Source organism: Lemur catta, chromosome 7, assembly GCF_020740605.2.
Source record: "Lemur catta isolate mLemCat1 chromosome 7, mLemCat1.pri, whole genome shotgun sequence".
Lineage (NCBI taxonomy): Eukaryota > Metazoa > Chordata > Mammalia > Primates > Lemuridae > Lemur > Lemur catta.
The window spans coordinates 81,295,108-81,316,345 of record NC_059134.1 but is presented as its reverse complement, the minus strand read 5'-3'; the positions used below and the strand labels follow the sequence as shown (position 1 = coordinate 81,316,345).

Here is a 21,238-nt window from a genome sequence, read left to right as displayed (position 1 = left end):
TTTTCTGTCTTCTAGCATTTCAGCGGCGTTTCTTTTCCTTATGTTGTTTGCATGCTATTCTGAAAACCTTTTCTTCCAGTTTCCAAAGTAGCAAACTGGACTAACTTTGATTTTTAAAATATTTTGAAGTGCTTATCTTTTGGGTAAAATTTTGTCCAAAAGACAAACATGGAAACAGTCTGAGTCTTTGCCTTCCCTCACCTTCCTATCCCGAATCTGCCTTAATTCATGGAGGTGAAAAAAATGATCAGCTGGGTTGGCCTTTTCTTTCACAGCAACACATTGCAGAGAGAAAGAGGTGAGTGTGTGTGTGTGTGTGTGTGTGTGTGTGTGTGTGTGTGTGTGTGTGTCGCGTTGAAAGGCTTGGGGAAAGAAAGCACAGTTCTCCCCCAGGAAAGCCTCAACCAGCAGTTGGGAGGGAACCTAGGGTCGCCTTCCTTGGTCTGAGCGAAGTGTCCCAGCCGCTCCCCTTGTCCCTGCGGCGAGCCCTGCGCCCTGGAACGGTGCCAGAACTCCTGACAGCGCCTGGCAGGTCGATGGGTGGGGGGCCTGGGTGTTCTCTTTGAAGAAGACACCCATTTGGGGCAGAAGCTCTCTTATTTTCCTGGGGCACCGTAGCCCGCCCCCTTCCACTATCATTTTTTACGCTGATCACACTCATGATGATGAACTTGCAGCTCAGCTTCCTGCCGCCTGCTTGACCCGGGAGCACCAGCAGGCTGCCGGCCTCGCCCTCGGCTTCCTCCTCCTCTCGAAACCCCGGGGCCTCGGGACCCCGGTGGGGGTCCGAGTGGGCCGGGACTGCAGGAGGGGCGTGCAGGGGCGCGGGGTCCCGCCGGGGAGCGCGCACGGAGCGGCGCCTCGGCCGCCCTGCTTCCTGGAGCTGTGCTCCTTTGACCCCAGTGGCAGTCCCTGTCACTGCACCGTTCGCGCTCCCTCCGGCTCGCCGCGCCCTCGCTCCCTCTCCTCGCCCCCTCGCTCGCTCTCTCCCCAGATTGAGGCTGCTCGAGTCCTTTCTCCCCCCGCTTCCCTCTCGCGCCGCGCCCCCCGGGCCCCAGCCCTAGCCCGCGGCGGGACCTCCAGGGTCGAAGGTTCTGGCCCGCCCGCGCCCCTCGCCGCCCCCGCGCGCCCCCCCGCGCTCCTCCAGCCGGCTCCGGCCGCTCGGCGATGGATCGCCTGCTCGCCGGGCGCTGAACGCATCCCCGGGACCCGGAGCGCAGCCCGGGAAAGGTAATCCGCCCCGGGAAGGGAGGCGGAGGGCGGGGGAGGGGGAGGAGGCGGCCGGGAGCCCGGTGCCGAGCGCGAGAGGAAGGGAAAAAAATGCACACACAAAGCGGAGCCCGGGTGAGAGGTGCCTTGTCAGAGGCGCGTGCTAGGGGCTCCGAGGCTGCGGACCGCGGCTGCCCCGTGCCCCCGACATCCGCACGAGCGGGCGCCTCCCGGGCGATTCGGGACCCGGGGAAGGCTTATTTTCAACCCCTGAGCGAAAGCGATTTCGTTTTTAGGAGCTGTCTTCCCTCCCACTCCCCATCTTGTCCCTCTTCTCTGCTCCCCTCCCCCCTAGCCATCGGCCCCCCGACCTCTTGGGGTCCCCACCTTTCTGCCCCTTCCTCCGCCGGGATTTCTTAGGAGGAGAGGAGGCGGTGTTGGCGAGAAGCTTCGGCTAAAGCCGGGCGGCGGGGATGGGGGTGGGGACGAGGGCTCGGCGAGCTGTTTACTAGAAAGTCCCGGGGTTGTGTGTTCGAGCCGCCCCGGCCTAGGCCCGGGTGCATTGTGTTGGCCGTATCCCCGGGCTCCCGCGGCGGCCCGAGGCCAGGTGCAGCGACGGGGGGGAAGGCGCCGCGCAGCTTTGTGCTCCGGCTGCGCCCCGGGGCCGCCCGCGCGCGCGCCGCTCTCGCTCGGGGCTGCTGCTCACCCTGTCCCCGCGCCCCAACCTCACTCCGCCGCCGCCTCGGGTCTCCACGATCGCAGCCTACGGAGCGACCCGGCGACCCGAGCTGAGGTCGGGGCTGGGCGGCGGGGGACGAGCAGCGAGAAAAAGTAACCGCTGCCGCTGGCTTCTTCTCTACCGAGGCAGGAGTTTTCTTTGCTATTTACACGTAACAAGGTTATCTTTGTAAAGCCTTTGAATTCCAGGGTTTTGCGGCCTAGGAGGTGAAGGGGGCATTTTCCTGGAGGTTCGGGAGGAGGCTGGAATTCAGCAAGAAAATAAATTAAGGATGCCCCGGTGGGGCTGATTTATAGCCCATCTAGTGCCCCCTCGCCAACACACCCCAAATGAAGTGCAATTGCGGGTCATGAAAAATGTGTAATTGATTTGAGATGCTGCAAACAAATAAACACAAACAGGTCACGGAGGAAACAAACAAGCAAAACTTTAAGTGAAAGAAAAGATTTCAGAAGAGGAGGGGAACCCGTGGCCTCCACACCCCCTTCCAACGCTCGCTGGCTCCCTCCCTTCTTTTCTCCGCCGCTCGGGGAAGGAGCCTGGCAGCGCCCGGGCAGAGCCAGGAGGCGGCGGCGGCTCCGGGTTCAGGGATGCCAACGCGCCCTGGAGGCTGACGACGGGGACGTAGGGCTGTGATGCCCGACCGAGGATGGCGTGGTGTCAGAGCTATTGGCCGCTGGTGGTCATCAATCAATCCAGGGCTAGGGGAGAAGGAGAGAAAAAAGACAGGCGTCCGGCGGAGCCCCGGGCCGCGAGCGCTAGCGCCCGCAGTGCCAGCAGGAGCGACAGCAGCGGAGGCGTCGGAGGTGGCAACGGGGGACTGAGCGAGTAAGGCGAGCTGGTGCCCTAGGGAGGAAGGGGAAGAGGTGGCTGGGAATAGCCGGCCGTGAGCTGGGAGGGCAGGGCGTGTGTGCGTGTGTGCTTGTGTGTGTGTGTGTGTGTGTGTGTGTAGTTGTTGAAGCATCCCCCACAACTGCCCACCCTAGATTTAAAGCAAACAAACCAATCCAAAGTAGAGAATCCCCCCCCCCGCACGTCCCACCTTATATAGACTCCACGAGTTGCCAGAGGCGCGGGAGAAAAGTCTTGCCCTCCCTCTCCCAAAGAATGTGCCAGCCGGGTGTCCGCAGTGCTGGAGACAAGTTCAGGTGTAAGTGCAGTGGGAGGGAGGGCGCTCTGTGGACCGAGGCACGTGGAACTTTATGTCAGCATCCCCCAAAAAACCTGGCGGAGAAGCCGCCGGGAAGGCGTGTGAGCATCGCTCCCAGATACAGGGATGAGTAGCTGGAAGTGGGCATAAAAGAGTAAGGGCGTGAGTCGAGAACGCACTGGATCTGTGCGGCAGGAGGAAGAGAGAACGCAATTTGGCGGATTTGGAGCAGGCAAGTTCCAAAGTCCCGCCAGACTATCGGTCGGGCGATCTTCTTGGGGCAAGCGATTAAAATGAGCATCCTTGTTTAAACGAGGAAATCGCGGGCTCCTTTCTCATAGGCTGTGCTGGGCAGTGCACCGGCAGAGAGGTCATGAGTTGTTGCTTTGAAACTTTTGGTAAATTGGACTTCTGGTGTCTAGGAGGTGGAGACAGTTATTTAATGCCTCAGCTTTTAATCTCTTCAGTGCCAGCCGACCTTAAAAGGTTTTCCAACTAGATTCCTGGAAAAGAACATTGCTAGTTGTACAGCTTAAGGGACAGAAGTGATTGCTGTCTAGGAAATGCAAAATGTGCTCACATTTTTTTTAAAAGAGAAAATCAAACTAGCACCAGCATGAATGTTTGGCAGTGTCAGTTCCTTTTAGATTTTTCTTTAGGTTTCTTGGCATTTTGTGTTGGGCTCCTTTGTTATGTGGAAGAAGTGTGTTGAAGTATAAAATGAAAATTAAAAAAATATTAAAAAGAATACTATTCTCTTTAAATATTGTATGTAAAAAGTTAATGTAAGTGTGATGAGGGTGAGACGCACCAAATGATCATTTGGAAGGTTTTACTGTCTAAATATGTAAAGTGAGGTCATATAGCTTCTTGATAGTTGTAGGCAGTGTACCTTTCTGTCTTGTTTCAAGCTTTCTTCAGATTTCTCAGGTTAAAGGAGGTGCTTTTGCCCATTGTCCCCTGTCTCTGAGAGTTTACAAAAAAATCCCAGTCTTTTCCATGTGTTTGTGTTTAGTATTCTTAGAATATGTTCATTTTGAGATGTGGGTTGGAGGTGAACATAGCACTTTAAAAAATAAGTCTTTTCTTGACTTGTCGGTAAAGGTGCTATGAAAGTTTTGAAGCTCTGTCTCAGTCTGACATTTTCTTCAAAGGATTCTAGATTAAAGAAGATAGTCGCTGCAGGTGCACTGTTTCGATAAAACATTTGAAAGGGAACATGGTAAAGATAAATTCAAATGAGGTGCCAGGCACCCATTTAGCCCTTCAGAGTTACAGGGGCCTGTGCTTGCTGATGAAGAGATGTTCTATTTGTCTTGCTGGAGCAGAGGCGCAAAGAGGCAAAGAGGCATAGATGTTCACTGATAGAAAAGGATGACTGTAGGATGGAGTGTGCCATTTAGGAGTTCGAATTGGTCACCTTATAAGTTCTGTCTCTTCTCAGCATCAAATGGGAGAACTTAGGAGGACATCATGCTAACTGACTACCATAAGTCATTACATAGCTATTAAAATATTACATATGTCTATTTTATTTTTAGCCCACATTTTGCTTAGTTTAATTAGCGAGTTTACTCTAGAAACATTTAAAGTCTTTCTGGCACCGGGCACAGAGATTGTTACTCAGAGGTCACAGTGGTCTAGACATGAATTTGTTTTCCTTTGCTTCTTAATGTTCTGTATTTCACACAATAGACATTGATGGAAGAAGGAACATAAGAATTGCCAAGTAATTTTTACACCACTCTCTAATTTATGCAAACACTAAGTTCTTGCAGTCTGAAAATGTGTATTTTTCCTCCTCTGTGCTTTGATGGCTAACATTCTTTTTAATGACAGTCATTTCTATAACAGGAAGATGTTTTCATTTGTATTTACTTTTCAGTGCCACGCAATTATGCAGTTTTGCGCTTCAGTAGTGTCTCGGTACTTTGTGTCTCAAAAGAGAATTACAGTACTTAGAACAGGACTGCAATTTGAAGCAGGTGTTGTGTTTTACTGTTATGCAAAATAACAGTAAAATATAATTGTGGGGGAAATTAAGGAAACAGCTGCAAACTTGGTATGAAAACTGCTACATTATGATTTGTAAGCAGTTCTTATAGATACGGTACATCAGAGGAGCAGGGAAAGATTTTAATTTAGTTAATCCTACTGGCCCGGTTGTCTATCAACTGGTGCTTAAAGGACTCATACCTCCCATGAAGTCAGGAAGAAGAAAGAGAACCCAGAATGACACTTTGTTTAAAATGCCAGAGCACCAGGGATTCATCTCCTGGCAGAGCAGTTGTACATTAGGGACACAGGCAAAGTGGGTGTTATTTAGCTTGCTTTGCTAATATGAAGAAGGCAATGATTTCAGTGGAACACTCTGGAATTTCTTAGCCCAGCTAGCATATGGAGGACTACACAAGCCCGGGGTTGTAAAATAATAAAATAAATGGCCTATGGCAGGCCATCTGCCTTTTGCTCGATATTTAAGGTGTTTCATGCCAAATTTAAATCTAATCTTATTATTCTAAATATTTTTATTTGAGATAGCATTTAAGATTCTCAGAGCTTAATGATGCACATGGCAAACCTATTCTGATGTGGAGCATTTCAAGTAAGAGTGTGGGTTACCCCGGGGTTGCCCAAGGAGTGTGCTTACCCTCTTCTCTATGGCACTGATCAATTGTAACAGCTTTGATGCAAAGGATTTGCTTTCCTCAGTCTTTGCACACCTGCCATAAAAACAGACATCTTCATTTCTCAACCCAGTGTGGCAAATAATATATTGACATTTATAAAAAGAATCAGAACTAATGGAAATTTTTAAAAAATGAAACCAACTATTGAGAATTATGCATCATCACGAATAAGGTGGCGGATGTAACGGCTGCCCTCCTTTATGGCTCCGTCGGGGCTTGAAGAGGGGAGGTAATGGATGCATCCGAAGTGGTGGTCCAGGCCTGGATGTGTGTGGCTTTCCCTTCAGTGACTGGGATGTTTAAAGAAATTACACTACATTTAGCAAGAAGGATTTGCCTTACCCTAAAGTTCTTGGCCAGAGAGGAATGCATACGAGGCATGGAATACCTATGTGTTTTGGGAGCTGTAAAAGAAAAGATTATGTGTAATGTGTGTGTATTGTGTGTATTATAGTTATGCACAGGTAGCAGTTATAAGCTCAGCATTTTAAATTTATATTTGTCATTGTGTTATATGGCTGTTGTAAGCATTGAACTTTCAAATGATTATATGACACCAACTTTGTAAAGACTAAACATTCCAATTAGCAGGGAGCACAAACTTCGAGCACAAACCATTTATAGCTAGACACCATGGCAACTGTGGATATGCCCCTTTCGTAATTCACATTAAGTGCTATAATTATAATTAAAGAGGAAATCTTAGTTTGAACTCCACTGAGATGATTTGCTAGCACCCAGCAATGATATATAGAGTTTAATGTCCACTTTGAAGTGCTCGAAGTTTCCACGAGATGACGACACATATTCAGATTTTCCCTGAACTAATTTCACATCTAGATGTCAAATTTAATGTCTTTTAGAACACTCTCTTTCTCTTTGTTCTCATTTTATACACACACACACACACACACACACACACATATATATACATATATATATATATTTTTTTTTTTCTTCCAGAAACGCACAGCAGTATTGATGAATAGATCCTTGGATTCAGAGGTTGGCTGAAATGCACCATGCCTGCTTCCATCTTTTGCTCTGAAAAGTTGTGAATTGCTCATGCCTATAGAGAGGAAGGATGGCACATGGGATTCCTTCTCAAGGCAAAGTTACCATAACGGTGGATGAGTACAGCTCAAACCCCACCCAGGCGTTCACACACTACAACATCAACCAGAGCAGATTCCAGCCACCGCATGTACATATGTAAGTATCGCTCATGAACTTAAAGAAATCAGAACTAAAATAAGAAAGAAAAGCATTCACTAGTGACTTCTGCTAGGGACAATAATAGGGAAATGATTTGCAAAGCAGATATATCTGTGGTTTCAAACATAGCATAGGAGGAATCCCTTATATCTGTGTAACGTTTCAAATTTTTGGAGCAATTTCAGCTACAATTTGACATTAGATCTTCAGAGCCTCTGAGGAGTGGTGATAGGTTGTCCACATTTTATGGTTGAGAACAGAAAAGAACAGAGAGGTTAAGGTACTTGCCTAATGTCACACAGAGAATTTTGGCCAAGTCTCCTGACACTTAGTTCGATTTGCTTTACCTTGTATTGCTTGCTTCCATACTGAAATATTTCTTTAAAATTTCTGTAGTTTTTCCCTAAACCTCACCCCACTACCCCTTTACATTCAGCTGGGAAATAGGCCTAATTGGGACTAATTGTCCAGCTACTGCTAGATCCATTGTCTTGCCTGTTGCTAGTGAAACGTGTGCTGCATGCTGCAAGACTCAAACAATATGGGAAACAAAGGATTAAGGGACAGTGGAACAGTTGGTTCCAGGAATTGTACTTTTCTCTCACTCCCTAATACTATTTAAGTCATGTCGAGGTTTAAACCGTTTAAGGAATAAAGTGTGGGAGAAACCCAGAGGCAAGGATTTTGCAGCACCTGGTTGCTCACCAACTTTTTTCTGGTCTTCTGCTACAGGATGTGCTGGGCTTTCAGCAGAAGGGGGTGAAAGGTCACCATCTCCCTCGTGCATTCAAGGCCTGATGCTCATTCTCTATGAGACCCTGCCAATGTCTAACATGAGTCTTTCATAGTAGGACTCAATCTGTTTGAAAACTGTTGTACAGTCAACATAGAAAGGAGGTTAGGGCTCTGTTGACTGTTTTTACCACTCCTGGAAGAATTGAACTTGGGGCATGTCCAAGTCATAAGCTCTTTTTTTAGTAGTTGTTTTATGTGGGCATTTAAAAAATTCGTAAGACCTCCCCACCTCAAACACACACACAAGCTCTCCTCAAATTTAGAAACACTCATCAAACAAAAAGGTCTTTCCCCTGATGCCTGGATATTAGTGTAAATACTAGAATGTTGCTTTGCAAGTGTATTCTAGAAAGCCACTATGATGACATTTCTGCACAGTGGCCATAAGGAAACAGCATGCTTGAACAAGAAAAAGAAAAAAATAAAATAAAATCCTTGCAAATGGTTAATGTTAAAATATTCTAATAACTTCATACTTTCTTTAAATCAGAATATGTTGATGATTATGAAGGATTGCTAATATGGTTTTAAGGAAAAGTTTTTAAGAGAAATAAGATTCTTTTTGGTTAAAATGGCTTTTGTGAACAATAAATATGTGTTCATTTCAAATATTCTTTTTATTCTTCTGTTTCTGTTTCATCAAATATGTCACAAAATGTGTATAAGCTGTGATTTAAGATACCTTTAGCTCTGTTTTGCTGGTGTGACGTTTTGTATTAAAGAATCACAAAGAACTTTGTGGATCCTGTTTCCAATCAGGCAAAAGAAAGTATGTTTTGTCCAGATTTCTCGGAAAATGACTGCTGGGGAACTTGAGCTTAGTCCTCCGTTCTGCAGACATCTGCTCACTTGTTCTTGGCCATGAGATTCCACTGGCGAACTGTGACTGCACAGAGATATTTTAAAAATCATGTAACCTTAGAACTGATCTGCTTACATCTAGCCATGACCAATCTGAAGGATCAAATTATATCTCCTTTGAAAAAAATGGCTTGAAAAATGGGGTTTGCAATGGCAACTTAGACAGCTGTGTAGCCCTTTTACCAGGCTCCTGACCTTGGAATAGAGGGTTCTTGCACAGGCTGGTTCCACTGTGCCTTTTCACTTTTATTACCAGTGAGGGCTTCCTACCTGAACCTCTGCTCCAGCCACACATGTTGACTCACTGGCTCCTAAGCACACCTTGGGACCTTTCATCTTGTTGTGGTTTCCCTTCACTGTTTCTCACAGCTGTGACACCTTTATGCTCTGCTCATCAAATGCCTCCAAGCCAGTTTAGTTCCCTTCACTTCTATGAAGCCTCTTCTACCTATCCCTTCCCAATCCAAAATGATTGTGCACGCCCAACACCACACCCCTAGTTAGTTGGCATTTACTTTATACTACCTCCAGTATCATTTTCCTTCATCTATTTGTCTATCTGTATCTTATCCTTTCGTCTACATTGTTTACTTCTTAAAGCAGGGATTGTGTTTCTGAGCAGGTGACAGATGCTCAGAAATATTGATTGATCGATTGATTGATTTGATGACGCATTGAGCTGAGAAATTGTGATTGATGCTTGGAGACTTCCCCTGGAATTTTTCTGTCAGGTCTTGACATTTTGAATATTTGCATGCAGGTACGGCTGCTGTCTCACCTTTTCCTCAGCTTTACTTTTTCTTGCTAGCGACCACGCTATTGTTTCATAGGGCTAATGACCTAGCACAGTGACTGGCCCATAGTAGGTGTTCGGGAATCTTGACCGAATGCAATCATGCTGTATTTCTGTTATGTTAAAATATTTGTCCTTAGTATAAATAGAAACCTAAATTGGTTAGAAAATAACTAAAATAGTTTAACATTTCTTCAGCTTTTCTGAAATTGTCAACGTGTCATGGCAGAGCTTTTGTCCTCTCCCTTAACGACATTTTGTCTTTTCCACTTGCATAGTTGCTCATTTGCACAGGATTTATTTTGCACACATTTATTTTGCACAGGATTCTTAAAACATTTGCTTTCCTTTTTCACTTACACCTCAGGTCTCTGAAGACCTGTGACAGATTACCTGGATTGGAGTTAATCCTTGTCCCTTTAATGATCTCTTGTTTTCTTTAGTACAACCTAGTGGTGGTAGCTGGGGTTTTCTCACCTTTGTTAGGAATCCTTCACTTCCCATTTAATTCAGTTAGTCTCAGCTCAGTTTTGTGACTAACCCTGGGCAACTTACTTTTCTTCTCTAAGCCTCAGTTTATTCGTCTATAAACATTTGCACCAAATAATAGTTAAAGATCTTTTCAGCTCTGACTTACTAAAATTGCAATTAAGATAACATTTATTTGCGAGGTGCTGCTGTGGGGCGAACAAAAATAAATAAGACCCAGTCTCCATCTTCATGAAGCTCGTTGCTAATTTCAGACCTGACGTTTCAACCAGCTTTACGAGGTAGTGGTTTAGTTTTAATCTGTGAGTTCTGATGGGACTGCCACCAGCTCTCTAAGAACGACTGGCTTGAATCTCTGCTTGTTACATAGGGAAGATTTTTTTTTTAAAGAAAGCAATTCTGTATGACCTTGGGGAAGAAAATTAAAGCACAGCTGGAGTTGGCAGAGCAAATTTAACTTAGAATTTGTGTGCCCCTCTTACCCAGACTCCTGAACATACTAATAGATGTCATGATTGAAACTTAGCAATTAGTGGGGCTTCATTTTTCCACAACCCTTTCGTCTTTTCCAAGCAGAATGTTGAGAAAATTATTTAGCATTTTTAATGTTCACGGAAGGAGATGCTGAAGGAGCCAATGTAGATCTGAAAACACCATAAAGGTTTTGTATGTTTTTCTTGATCTGAGGGCTAATAAAAGACCGTAAAACTTCATCAGTAGAGTATCCAGCCATCTCAGTTTTATCACTGAAAGTCCCATATTATGGAAAACTCTCAGTCCCATGCAAATCAGGATGATTGCTTACCCTGCAGGGGTAATTTCTCATCTTTTTCTTTAAGAATTGACTACTAGGAAGCTTAAACTAAATTTTGTTTTCAGTTTTAGCCATTTTTCTTATCTGTGCCTTTGCTTGTTAACACCCCTGGAACCTTACTTAGCATTTGTTCTTTTACTCTTGTTTTAGCGAGGCAGAGTAACATCACTAGTGGAGTCAGATTATCAGATTTAAAACCTGGTTGCACCACTGACTTAGCTGTACAACCAACTATGGACAGATGTCTTAACTTGTCTGTGTTTTCTTTTTCCATCTGTAAAATGTGAATGATAAAAAGTAGAGCCTATCTTAAAAGGTTGTGGAGGATAAAAGGATGAAACAGATTACATGTGAAGTTCTTGGAGGAATGCTTAGTATGTGGTCTATATTCAATCTGTACTCAATAAATGTTAGCTATTATCATTAATAATTGTTTTATAGATTTTGTTTTCTTAATTTTAAACTGTCTCAATTCATTTTGAAAATAAATGAGGAAATAAGAAAGTCATTGGTTAGTTATGTCCTGTCTTCCTCAAGGAGGCATTAATAGCAAAGCACCAGGGAAACTTTTCTAGGTGGGACTTTTGGTTGGCAGCATTGGCAGGGGCCCCAACTTAGCACCTGTGAAGATCCTAAAATGTCTGGGAATGTCTACCTCCAGTGACTCCATGGGAGTGGCAATCCCAAGAGGGGAAGGAATCTTGTGAGCTCTGGGATTCCTGTTTTCTCCACAGAATCACAGTGGCCTTCCTCCACTTGGGCTGGACCTGGGTCCCTGTACCCTAGTCAATTTCTTAGACTTCCCACCTCTGTGTTTAAAACAGAAGCATCGAGAGTTAAGTATAAGTAACCAGAATTGAGTGCAAAGGGCACAGCTTGGGCTGGGGAATAAGGACAGTATACACATGGTAGCTGAGAATGTGGTCTGAAGTCAGAGATCTGTATACAAATGCTGATCCTGCCAGTTACAGGCTTGGCTGGGTGATGATGGAAAAATTGCTGAACCTCAGTCTTCTCATCTGTAAAATGGGTTTAATGACCCTTTAAGATGGTTGTGAGAATTAAATGAGATGATGTATATGACATAGAGTGCCTGAAAGATAGCACATGATAAATAGATGCTGAGATAATATTTATGATTTTGTCTACTAGCTGGTGAGCATGAGATAAATGAACATCTTCATTTCTAAACTGCTTGGCTATATAAAACCTGACAAGTACAACTTGTTTTATTGTTATATTGTTGCATTGTATAGCATCTGTCAGTGTTGTTTTGGCATTGCTAATCAAAAATAATCTGTAATTTTTAGGGTATCTGGGTGATCATTACATGCCAAATTCTTACAGGATTTTGCTTGTCTGATCTTAGGTGTAATTCTTATCCATTTCAAGAATGTGGTGGGAAGTAAATGTTTGTTTTAGGTCTGTGTTAGATATTGTTAGGTGCAAAAACGAAGTTATAGAAGAGTGTTACAGAAAGGTGCCACTTGGTTAAATAACTATATAAAAGTGTGTGGAAGAATAAATACCAACATTACTGGTGATCATTTAGGGAATAAATGTGGCAATGAATTTGGGGAAGAGAATGTTGGCTAAGGAACTTTCACTTTTTATTTCTTATGCTTTTGTATAATTTGAATTATTTTTATAATGGCTGTTAAACACTTTTATGTTAAAACCTTTTTTTTAAAGAATGATAAAAGTGTAATTTGTCTTCAAGTCCGTCTGTTTTGTCTGTAAGATTTGCTGTAATGGCCTTGATCTGATGTAAATCTTCTTTTTTCTTTGGGCCTTGCATGGCATCTTCTTCTATTTTATGTTATAATCAAGGAATAGGCCAAATGTTGTTTGTTGGTTCCATATAATTCAACTTTCTCATGTGTGGGAAGATGAGAACATTGTTATCTACTTCATAGGCTTGTAACTGAAAGGAAATTTTTAAATAAGTACAGTCATGCCTCCCTTAATGATAGGGATACAATCTGAGAAATTCATAATTAGGTGATTTTGTCCTTGTGTGAGAATCATAGAGTGTTACTTACACAAACCTAAATAATATGGCTTATTACACACCTAGGCTATGTGGTATAGCCTAGAAGCAAACCTGTACAGCATGTTACTGTACTGAATACTATAGGCAATTGTAACAGAATGCTAAGCATTTGTGCATCTAAACATATCTAAACATAGAACAGGTACAGTAAACATGTGGTATAAAACATAAAAAATGGGACATGGTATAGAGCACTGAGCATGAATGGGGCTTGTAAAACTGGAAGTTGCTCTCAGTGAGTAGTGAGTGAATGCAAAGGCCTGGGACATTACTGTACACTACTGTAGACTTTGTAAATACTGTACACTTGGGCTACCCTAAATTTATAAAAAATATTTTCCATTCTTTAATAATAAATTAACCTTAGCTGTAACTTTTTTACTTTATACATTTTTTAATTTTTTTTTAACTTTTTGGCTCTCTTCTAATAACACAGCTTAAAACACAAACACATTGTACAGCTGTACAAAAATATTTTCTTTATATCCTTATTCTATAAGCTTTTGTCTAGTTTAAAATTTTTTTTTAATTTTTAAACTTTTTTCTTAAAAACTAAGACACAAATACACACATTAGCTAGCCTAGGCCTACATAGGATCATCAGTATCCCTTATGATGATCCACAATATCATCCATGTCCTGTCCCACTGGGAGGAATTCAGAACTAATAACACACATGGAGCTGTCATGTCCTATGATGACAACAACTTCTTCTGGAATACCTCTTGAAGGACTCGCATGAGGCTGTTTTACAGTTAACTAACCATAAGAAGTGTACTCTAAAATAACAATTAAAAGTATAGTATAGTAAGTATATAAACCAGTAACATAGTCTTTTTTTATCAAGTATTATGTACTGTACATAATTATATGTGTTATACTTTTATATGACTGGCAGAGCAGTAGGTTTGTTTAAACCAACATTGCCACACACATGTGAATAGTGCATTATGCTGAAATGACATACAACAGCTACAACATCACTGTAGCAATTTTTCAAGTCCATTATAATCTATGAGACCACCTTCATATATGTGGTCCTTCACTGACCAAAGCATCTTTATGCAGCACATGACTGTACCTTCAAATCTATCGTTGGAAGCCGGGAGAGTATACAGTATCAGTAAAAAAACAGCTTGGCTGTGGTAGACTACTTGCAAGTGTTTCAGGGAACCTGCATTGTAGTCCTGTCGTGGTCGCTAATTAGCACTATGGTTGTTAACAAGTTGGGCCTCTGAATTTTAGATTCTTTTCCTTACCAGCTATTACACTTGATGGCCTATAGCATCATCCCTTCTCATTCTGGCAGTCTGGGATTTCTCCGATTTCTTACCTTTTTTTTTTGTCTGTTTAAAATTAAGAACACAAACCCCATCAGTGATATTCTACAGAGAAAGAATATAATGGTAAGACATCCTGGGGATATGGGGACATCATGGGGATACGGTGGTGGGAGAAGAGAAATGACCCCTGACTCTCACACAGGGGAAGAGTCATATCCATGAAGGAGTGGATGTCTGGGGCTCTGTAAAATGGAACTGTCTTAACAAGGTAGAAATTTATCCTTTGCTACAGAGTTGGGCTGCATTTGTTGTTTGAAAAAAAAATTCTAAGCATGTACTTCTCTCTTGGTTAGCCACTTTCTCATTCTCATTACAAATTTATCACTGGCCTGCACATTAGCATGGCCATCATTTTTTTTTAATGTTTTCAATCTCACATTCATCTTGGAAATGCTGAATGGCCCTTTTAGTTTGCACTTTATATATAAACACAGCGTATTTTTCTTTTCTTCTCTCATTTCTTTTTAAAAATAAGTTCTTTTTCCTATACACTCCCTGAGGGTACCCGTCTTGTGGTCCGTGACAGTTTGGCTTCATTTTAGAGCAGACTTTTTTCCTATTCTGTAGATTTCATTGTTTGCATTCGAGCATTCAAAAAGCAATCCAAAATTAGATTTTCTTTTGTCCATATGGATTTGTTCTTAGAACCCTAGCTGTATGTTGTATAACTAGGCAGTGTTTTTTGTTTGTTTGTTTGCTTGTTTGTTTGTTGGCTACTTGACTCTCTGAGAGGGTAAGAATTTTGACAAATAGATCCTATCTACTATATTACATCTGGATTTCGAGTTCTGAAAATTACCTACATTTATAGGAATAAAGAAAGATTCATAGAGAAAGTGTAGCCACAGTCAATGGATAGACACATCCTGAAAACTAGGAGCCATCAGATTACATCTCCTTGTGAATTGAATCTGTCTCCTCCTCTAAATATAGTTCGGAGTTTTTTAAGCTTCTTTCATGGAGATGTTTTGATATAATTATACAAATGGCAAAGCAAACTAAACAGGAAGTCATGCAATAGGTAGTTTATATTTGTGACATATTCAATTTTAATTCTGAGATTTTAGCATTTATGAAGATGAGATTTTAAGATGTAAAAACAAAGCTAATGCTGCTCAATCAGCTACATCTTCTCTTGTATAACAAACAGCAAACTCTAGGTAGTTCTGAACTGTTTCCAAGAAGGGGAAAAAGCTTACCGAGTCTTGGAAGATCTATTCAACAGCTTGTTTTTCTTCCTTTTCAGTATTTCCACAGCTCTCTCCTACCCGTGTCTTTTTCCCTTTTCGACTTTCACAGCATATTGGAAACTAGATGTTTAAGTAGCTATCCTGACATAGTTAGGCTATTATTTTAATATCAGCGTGGACAAAACTGCCATACTTTTGCAGACCTCCGTGTTAGTCTGCCTTTTTTTTTAAATGTAAAAAGTACACTTGGAGTCTTTGTCTATGTGGAAACACTAACTCTGCAAAGAGGAAATTCTGTTGGATTTATTGGCTCTTGCAGTATTTGGGTCTGCATATTTCTGTTCTGTTTTGCTTTGAAGATTTTATTTTCTTCAATTTCTGTCCCTTCAGAAGGGTAAAATATATGCAAATAAGAAATTGCAGTTTTGTAGACTTTTCATTTTTTCCTCTTTACCATAAATCAAGAATACAAACCCTTCTGTCAAATCACAAGTTGAGAAAGAAAGAAGAGAAAGAAAAAATAATAATAATTAAAAAAAAGAATACAAGCTGTTCTAGTTGGTGTAAATTCTTGTGTGAGTTTGTATTAAGCATTAAAGCTGCTGAAACTAGTTAAAAAAACAAAAAGAAAAAGAAAACTAGCATCACCATTTAATAAAGCAAAGAGATAAATTTTTAGCACTTGATAGTAATGAGCTTTAAAATTCTAAGGGAAAATGACACCGTTATTGAAGTTCCTCATTGGTAGTGGCTTTCTTAAAAGACTGCAGGACTCCACGCCATGACATGGACTCTACTCATACCCATTTATTTCATTGTACAGACAGTCTCTGAAACCTTTTAGCTCAAAGATTTGAAATTCTTGGATTGGAAAAATATCTTTTCCCATCTTGCTATGTGCTTTTTTGGCATTTATACTGATTGGCTGAGAAAAGTGGCTTACTTGTGGTATTTGGTTTTAGGTATTTGGGCTACAGACCAAGTTTCAAACCTTTTACATATTGTACACTTAGTTTAAAATATGTTTTGAACAAAGACTTAAAACTGAAATCAAGAAAAACTTAAGTCTCCCACCAGCTAAGCAACCTCAGCATGTTTCTCTAATTTCCTGTAAGAATTAGCCTTTTGCTATGACATAGACATTTTACCAACTCTGTTTAAGTCTTGAGTTTGAGAAAATTCTTCTCCATTTTCTTTCATTTTGCTTTGCCTTAAGACTTCGAAGATAACCACAGAAGCCTATTAAACTGTATTAGATATTTTTTAATCACAAAAATCATACCCATTGCTCTTATCACCTTTTATTAATACATTCTATATATTAAAATGATACAGCTTTTATGTACTGGTCCTGCTTGGGTAGTGCTATGGACTGAATGTTTGTGACCGTCCAAAATCCTTATGTTGAGATCCTAACTCCCAAGGTGATGGTATTCGGAGGTGGGGCCTTTGAGAAGTGATTAGCTTATGAGGGTGGACCCTTCATAAATGTCCTTTATAAAAGAGACCCCAGAGAAACCTCTCATCCTTCTTCTATGTGAGGTTATAGTGAAAAGATGGCCCTCTATGAACCAGGAAGTAGGCTCGCATCAGACATTCAATCTGCCTTGATCTTGGAGTTCCCAGGCTCCGAATTGTGAGAAATAAATTTCTGTTACTTATAAACTACCCAGGTTATGGCATTTTGTTATAGGTGCTCAAACAGACAAAGGCACGTGGCAGGGAATATAATAAGGAGATGAATTTTGTATTGAGAAGAAGAGGAGAAATGGAGGTATTTGTGAAGGCGGGGAGAGAGAGAGTGAAAAGGAATATATAGCAGGTATATTTGTGAGACCATAATGCTTCTTTGGCAATTATGATGTCCCTGGCCTTGGACTTGACTTTAGCACCAGGATCACTCGGCATCTCTCGTCTTCAGTCATCAGGGAGATGAGACAAAATTGCACCTTGGCTTTCTGGGGTAAACATGCTGACTCAACACACCAATGCATGTGGCATTTGAAAGGCTCGGGATAGCAGTTTTTGATATTTTGACCTGTTTTGATCTCTGGGAAGAAACAATTTTTTAAGTAACTCAAAACTCTAGTTTTGTATTTCAATATTTTTAAAAAAATCCATGTGACAAATAGTGAACTATGAACTGGCTTTTGAGAAATGTAAGAATATCTGAAGTTGTGATTTCCCAAGGTTCGCCATCTGTTAGTATCTAGGAGACTTACCATATGTTGTGCTCAAATTCTGACTTTCACAGGTTAACTTGTTTTCACTTTGTTCTTAACCCTCACATTTTGGGCACAGCTGGTAGCACTGAAACCTATTTGGACTGGACAAACTTAGAGAAAAGAAGACTGGAGAGGGTGTGAGTCTTTGGGAAGAACAAATAGACCAGGAGGTGTTAACTCCTAAAGGATATTAATTCCTAATTCTTCCATAGTGCAGTTCAAAGAAGAATCTAATGCTTTCCCCATATGAAATACATGTAAAGGCTTGGGTATCCTGTTTGGTACAGTAGTATGAGTTCTGTTCTACCCAGGCTTGCAACCGACCCTCCTGAGAACTCAGAAAGGAAATAGTAACCCCATGGGAGGTTTGCTCCACATTGTGCCCCTCCGTGCTGGATGGCCTGTCTGTTTTGCATCTTCCCATCTCAACCCCACCACGATGTTAATGGCTGTCGGCACGCTCCACTGTTTATCTTGGAATTTGATACCATCATCTTGGCAACCAAACTGGGACCTTTACTGCTCAGATTGTTTGTCATTTGTTGTTAATTATCTGTTACCATAAATTCTGCACTTTGAGAAAAAAGGGAATGTTTTGAAATATTTCCTCCAACACGTAAGTGGAGCTTCATTTTCTGTGGACAAAAGAGAGAAAAAAAAAATGAACCCTTTTGGGAACTGGTTTTAGGGAAATCAAGTGCCCTGGTTTCTCAGACAGGCTCAGTTAGATCCTGCTAATGCAGCCAGGATTTGCACTGAAAGAACCTTTGCAGTTCAGCGATGGTCTGTATAAGTGACAGGTAACCCCCCGCCCCCGTTGGAGGAAAAAAATAATTTAACTTTATGTAAAGGTTTTTGCTTTTATCCCAATCTCTTTATGCCATAATTGTGTTTTGTGTGCGAGGCCCTTTTCCCTTCCTTCAGCTGGTTCCTCCTTTTCAAAGGTTATTAAGACAAAGCAGTCCAGAGTGAAAAGTAGCTTCTGCTTACCTGCCTTTATGAGGTGTTTATTTTGTCAAGTGTAGAATTCAAACGAGCTTTCTAGCCATTAGTGGATTTTAGTCATGGTCTCACACTCTGCAGGGAGGGTTGTGTCACGTTATAAACAGACAGTGCTGTTTTGCGAGGTGCTGTAGCACAGACTGCAGGAGCCACTGCTGGGCTTAATATCTTAATAAAGCAGTAAACAAAAGAACATGAGAGAGAGAGAGAGCCAGAGAGAGAGAGAGAGGAAGAGAGAGAGAGGGAGAGAGAAAGAGGTGGGGGAAGAATGAATGTCTGTATTTTAGAGTGAGGAGTTCGGGAGAGTGCAGTGATGGTTGCTAAGGAGGACTCTGGGCACAATTAAAAATATTTAAAAATATGATCTCATTTCAGAAGTTAAAAAAAAAAAGTATGTCCAGAACTACTGCTGGTGTCATATCTTTACAGTGGGGATCATAATAATATATTCTTCAAAAGGTAACGGTGGGTGTGATACTAGATGATGCTTAGTGCTTGGTAAAGTGCTTAGCATAGCATCTAAGTGCTCAGGGTATGTGGCTATTGTTGTTAATAATATTGCTTATCATTATTGCTTCTAAAACATTAACACTTGAGCGTCAGCAGTTTTAATGGTGGCATATGGTCTGTCGTCACCATAACTTTTCTCGTGCTGTTAAGTTTGGTGTGTCTATTTTATTGTTGTCAAAAAGTTTTTGAGGTTGTGTTGTCTGCCCCCGGGATTCTCACACCAGGAAAGAGGGGTTGAGTCTCTGTTAACCTACAGATAGCCGGGAGCACAGACTTAATAAACACTTATCTCAGCTCCCTGCATGCTGCTTGGGACACAGTAACTCTCAGTGAAGTGTCTTTTACTGGAGTCCTGGCATTTGCTTGGGCGCAAATGTTCTTCGCAGGTTTTTAGGGATTCATGGTAATAATGTCACCTCTGAAATTAAGCACCGTTGCCAAATATTCCACTTTCATTATCCCTTTATTTCTTCTCTCTCGGTGTTTTTCAAGGAGGGCAGAATAGGTACAGGGGCACTCTTTTATTAATAGAACACAGATTATAATCGAATTTTAAGATTAATAAATGAGTATTAAATGCATTAAATTAGTGACTTATTAGCTGTTTGAGTATGGGAATAAGAGACAGAAAGGAGGAGAGAGGGAGTTGGAAAAAAGCACCCTCTGAATGCTCTGTTGGGGGGAGGCTGGGAAAAGGATTTAACACTTTGGATTTTTTAGAAGCCATTAAACCTCCGATGGGATCAGATTACTTGACTGCACATCTGAAACACGAAACTCTTGCCCTAAACCGTGCAATTGAGTTAAGCTCAAAATTCAAGGCCTCCCCCTAAGACTGGCCTCTGGGTAAGCCTCATTGTTGATCGCAAAATGATTTCCTTTGAGAGGAGCAAGACTACAGTGAGGTTTTTATGGCCAATTTAGTCTGTACATTGGTGCCAGCCAGACATTTGGCAACAGTTAGTGCCAACTTTGGTGATCTAGCCACCGATTTTTCCCAAGGTCTTCAAAACTGTCTGGATTCAGTGCTGACATTGAAGGAAAGATGCATTATAAGTCCAGCTTTCTAGGCACGCCTCCTATATTTTTTATTTTTTCAAGAGGAGAGGTACTGAGAAGGGTGGGAGAGCAACAGGCTGATCTGCTGCCCTAAACTTTGAGTCCCTGATGGATGTTGAAATTCTTCTTCCCTAAACACTATTTTCTACCTCTATCTTTGTCACTTCTTTAGTGAACTCCTACCCCTCTCTCTGGGTGTATAAAGTGTCCCCTTATACATATTCAGAGTATTTATGAGTGACGCTTTCCCCTGGTCGCACTTACCATAAATGTACTTTCTAATTGTTTGCAAAATGTTTGTCTTCTGCTGGGCTATAAGCTCTGAGAAGACAGCGACCCTGTCTTTTTATTTTTATTTATTTTTTTCTGTGTGTATCCACAACACCTCTCACAGTGCTAAGCACATTCTGGACACTGTACAAATACCTGCTGAATGAATGAAAGAAAGCAGAGTTTGCAAGGATTCAAGGGATTAATATGTGCTTCCTTGAGCAATTCGTGCTCCCTTGTAATCATCCATTCATTTTGAGAGCATGTATTTAGACTTGACGATATACTTGGCTTTAAAAAGGGTCACTTATATAAGTCTCCCGTGTTTCTTTCAGGATGGAGCTGGATGAAGCTCAGAGTGAGTATTTCTGATACTCGTACGCTAATGCTGTCGCCTCCTCCTCTGCCTTCCGTTGACTCTTGCTTGGACAGTAGTAAACTCTCATTTCTAACATAGGAAAATTATCAAAGTTTCACTTTCAATTTGACCCTAAAGATTTGGATTTCCTATATTGTTCTCTGTCTTAAGAACTGAGGCATTAGAAAGTATATTGTTTTAACGCCTTGTAAAATCCTCATTTATTGATCCTATTCAGAGTCAACGATTATTGGTTAGAAGTGTGAAATTAATTAAGATACATTTCAGCACACCTGCCAGGAGTCTGACTGACAACTGGCCCTAATGTGTGGAGTTTACTTGAAGTGAAGACCAGGAAAAAGGGTCGTCTGTCATCTTGGAATAATGCAATTTGCATAAGTCAAACCAATTTTTATTCTGTACTCTGATTTTTAACAACTTTATAATTTTTTAAAAACTACTAAGCTCTTACT

General features: G+C 41.7%; 1 protein-coding gene across 1 annotated transcript in view; it reads left to right on the top strand.

The window, feature by feature from the left end:
- Positions 1 to 278: 278 nt before the first annotated feature.
- MPPED2 (metallophosphoesterase domain containing 2) overlaps positions 279 to 21,238 on the top strand; it is a 167,128-nt gene continuing 146,168 nt past the window's right edge. Inside the window, exons 1-2 of the mRNA XM_045557714.1 lie at positions 279 to 1,230; positions 6,752 to 7,000. Of these exons, the coding sequence (XP_045413670.1) occupies positions 6,873 to 7,000 (128 nt within the window). The 5' untranslated portion in view covers positions 279 to 1,230; positions 6,752 to 6,872. The remainder of the gene's footprint in view (positions 1,231 to 6,751; positions 7,001 to 21,238) is intronic.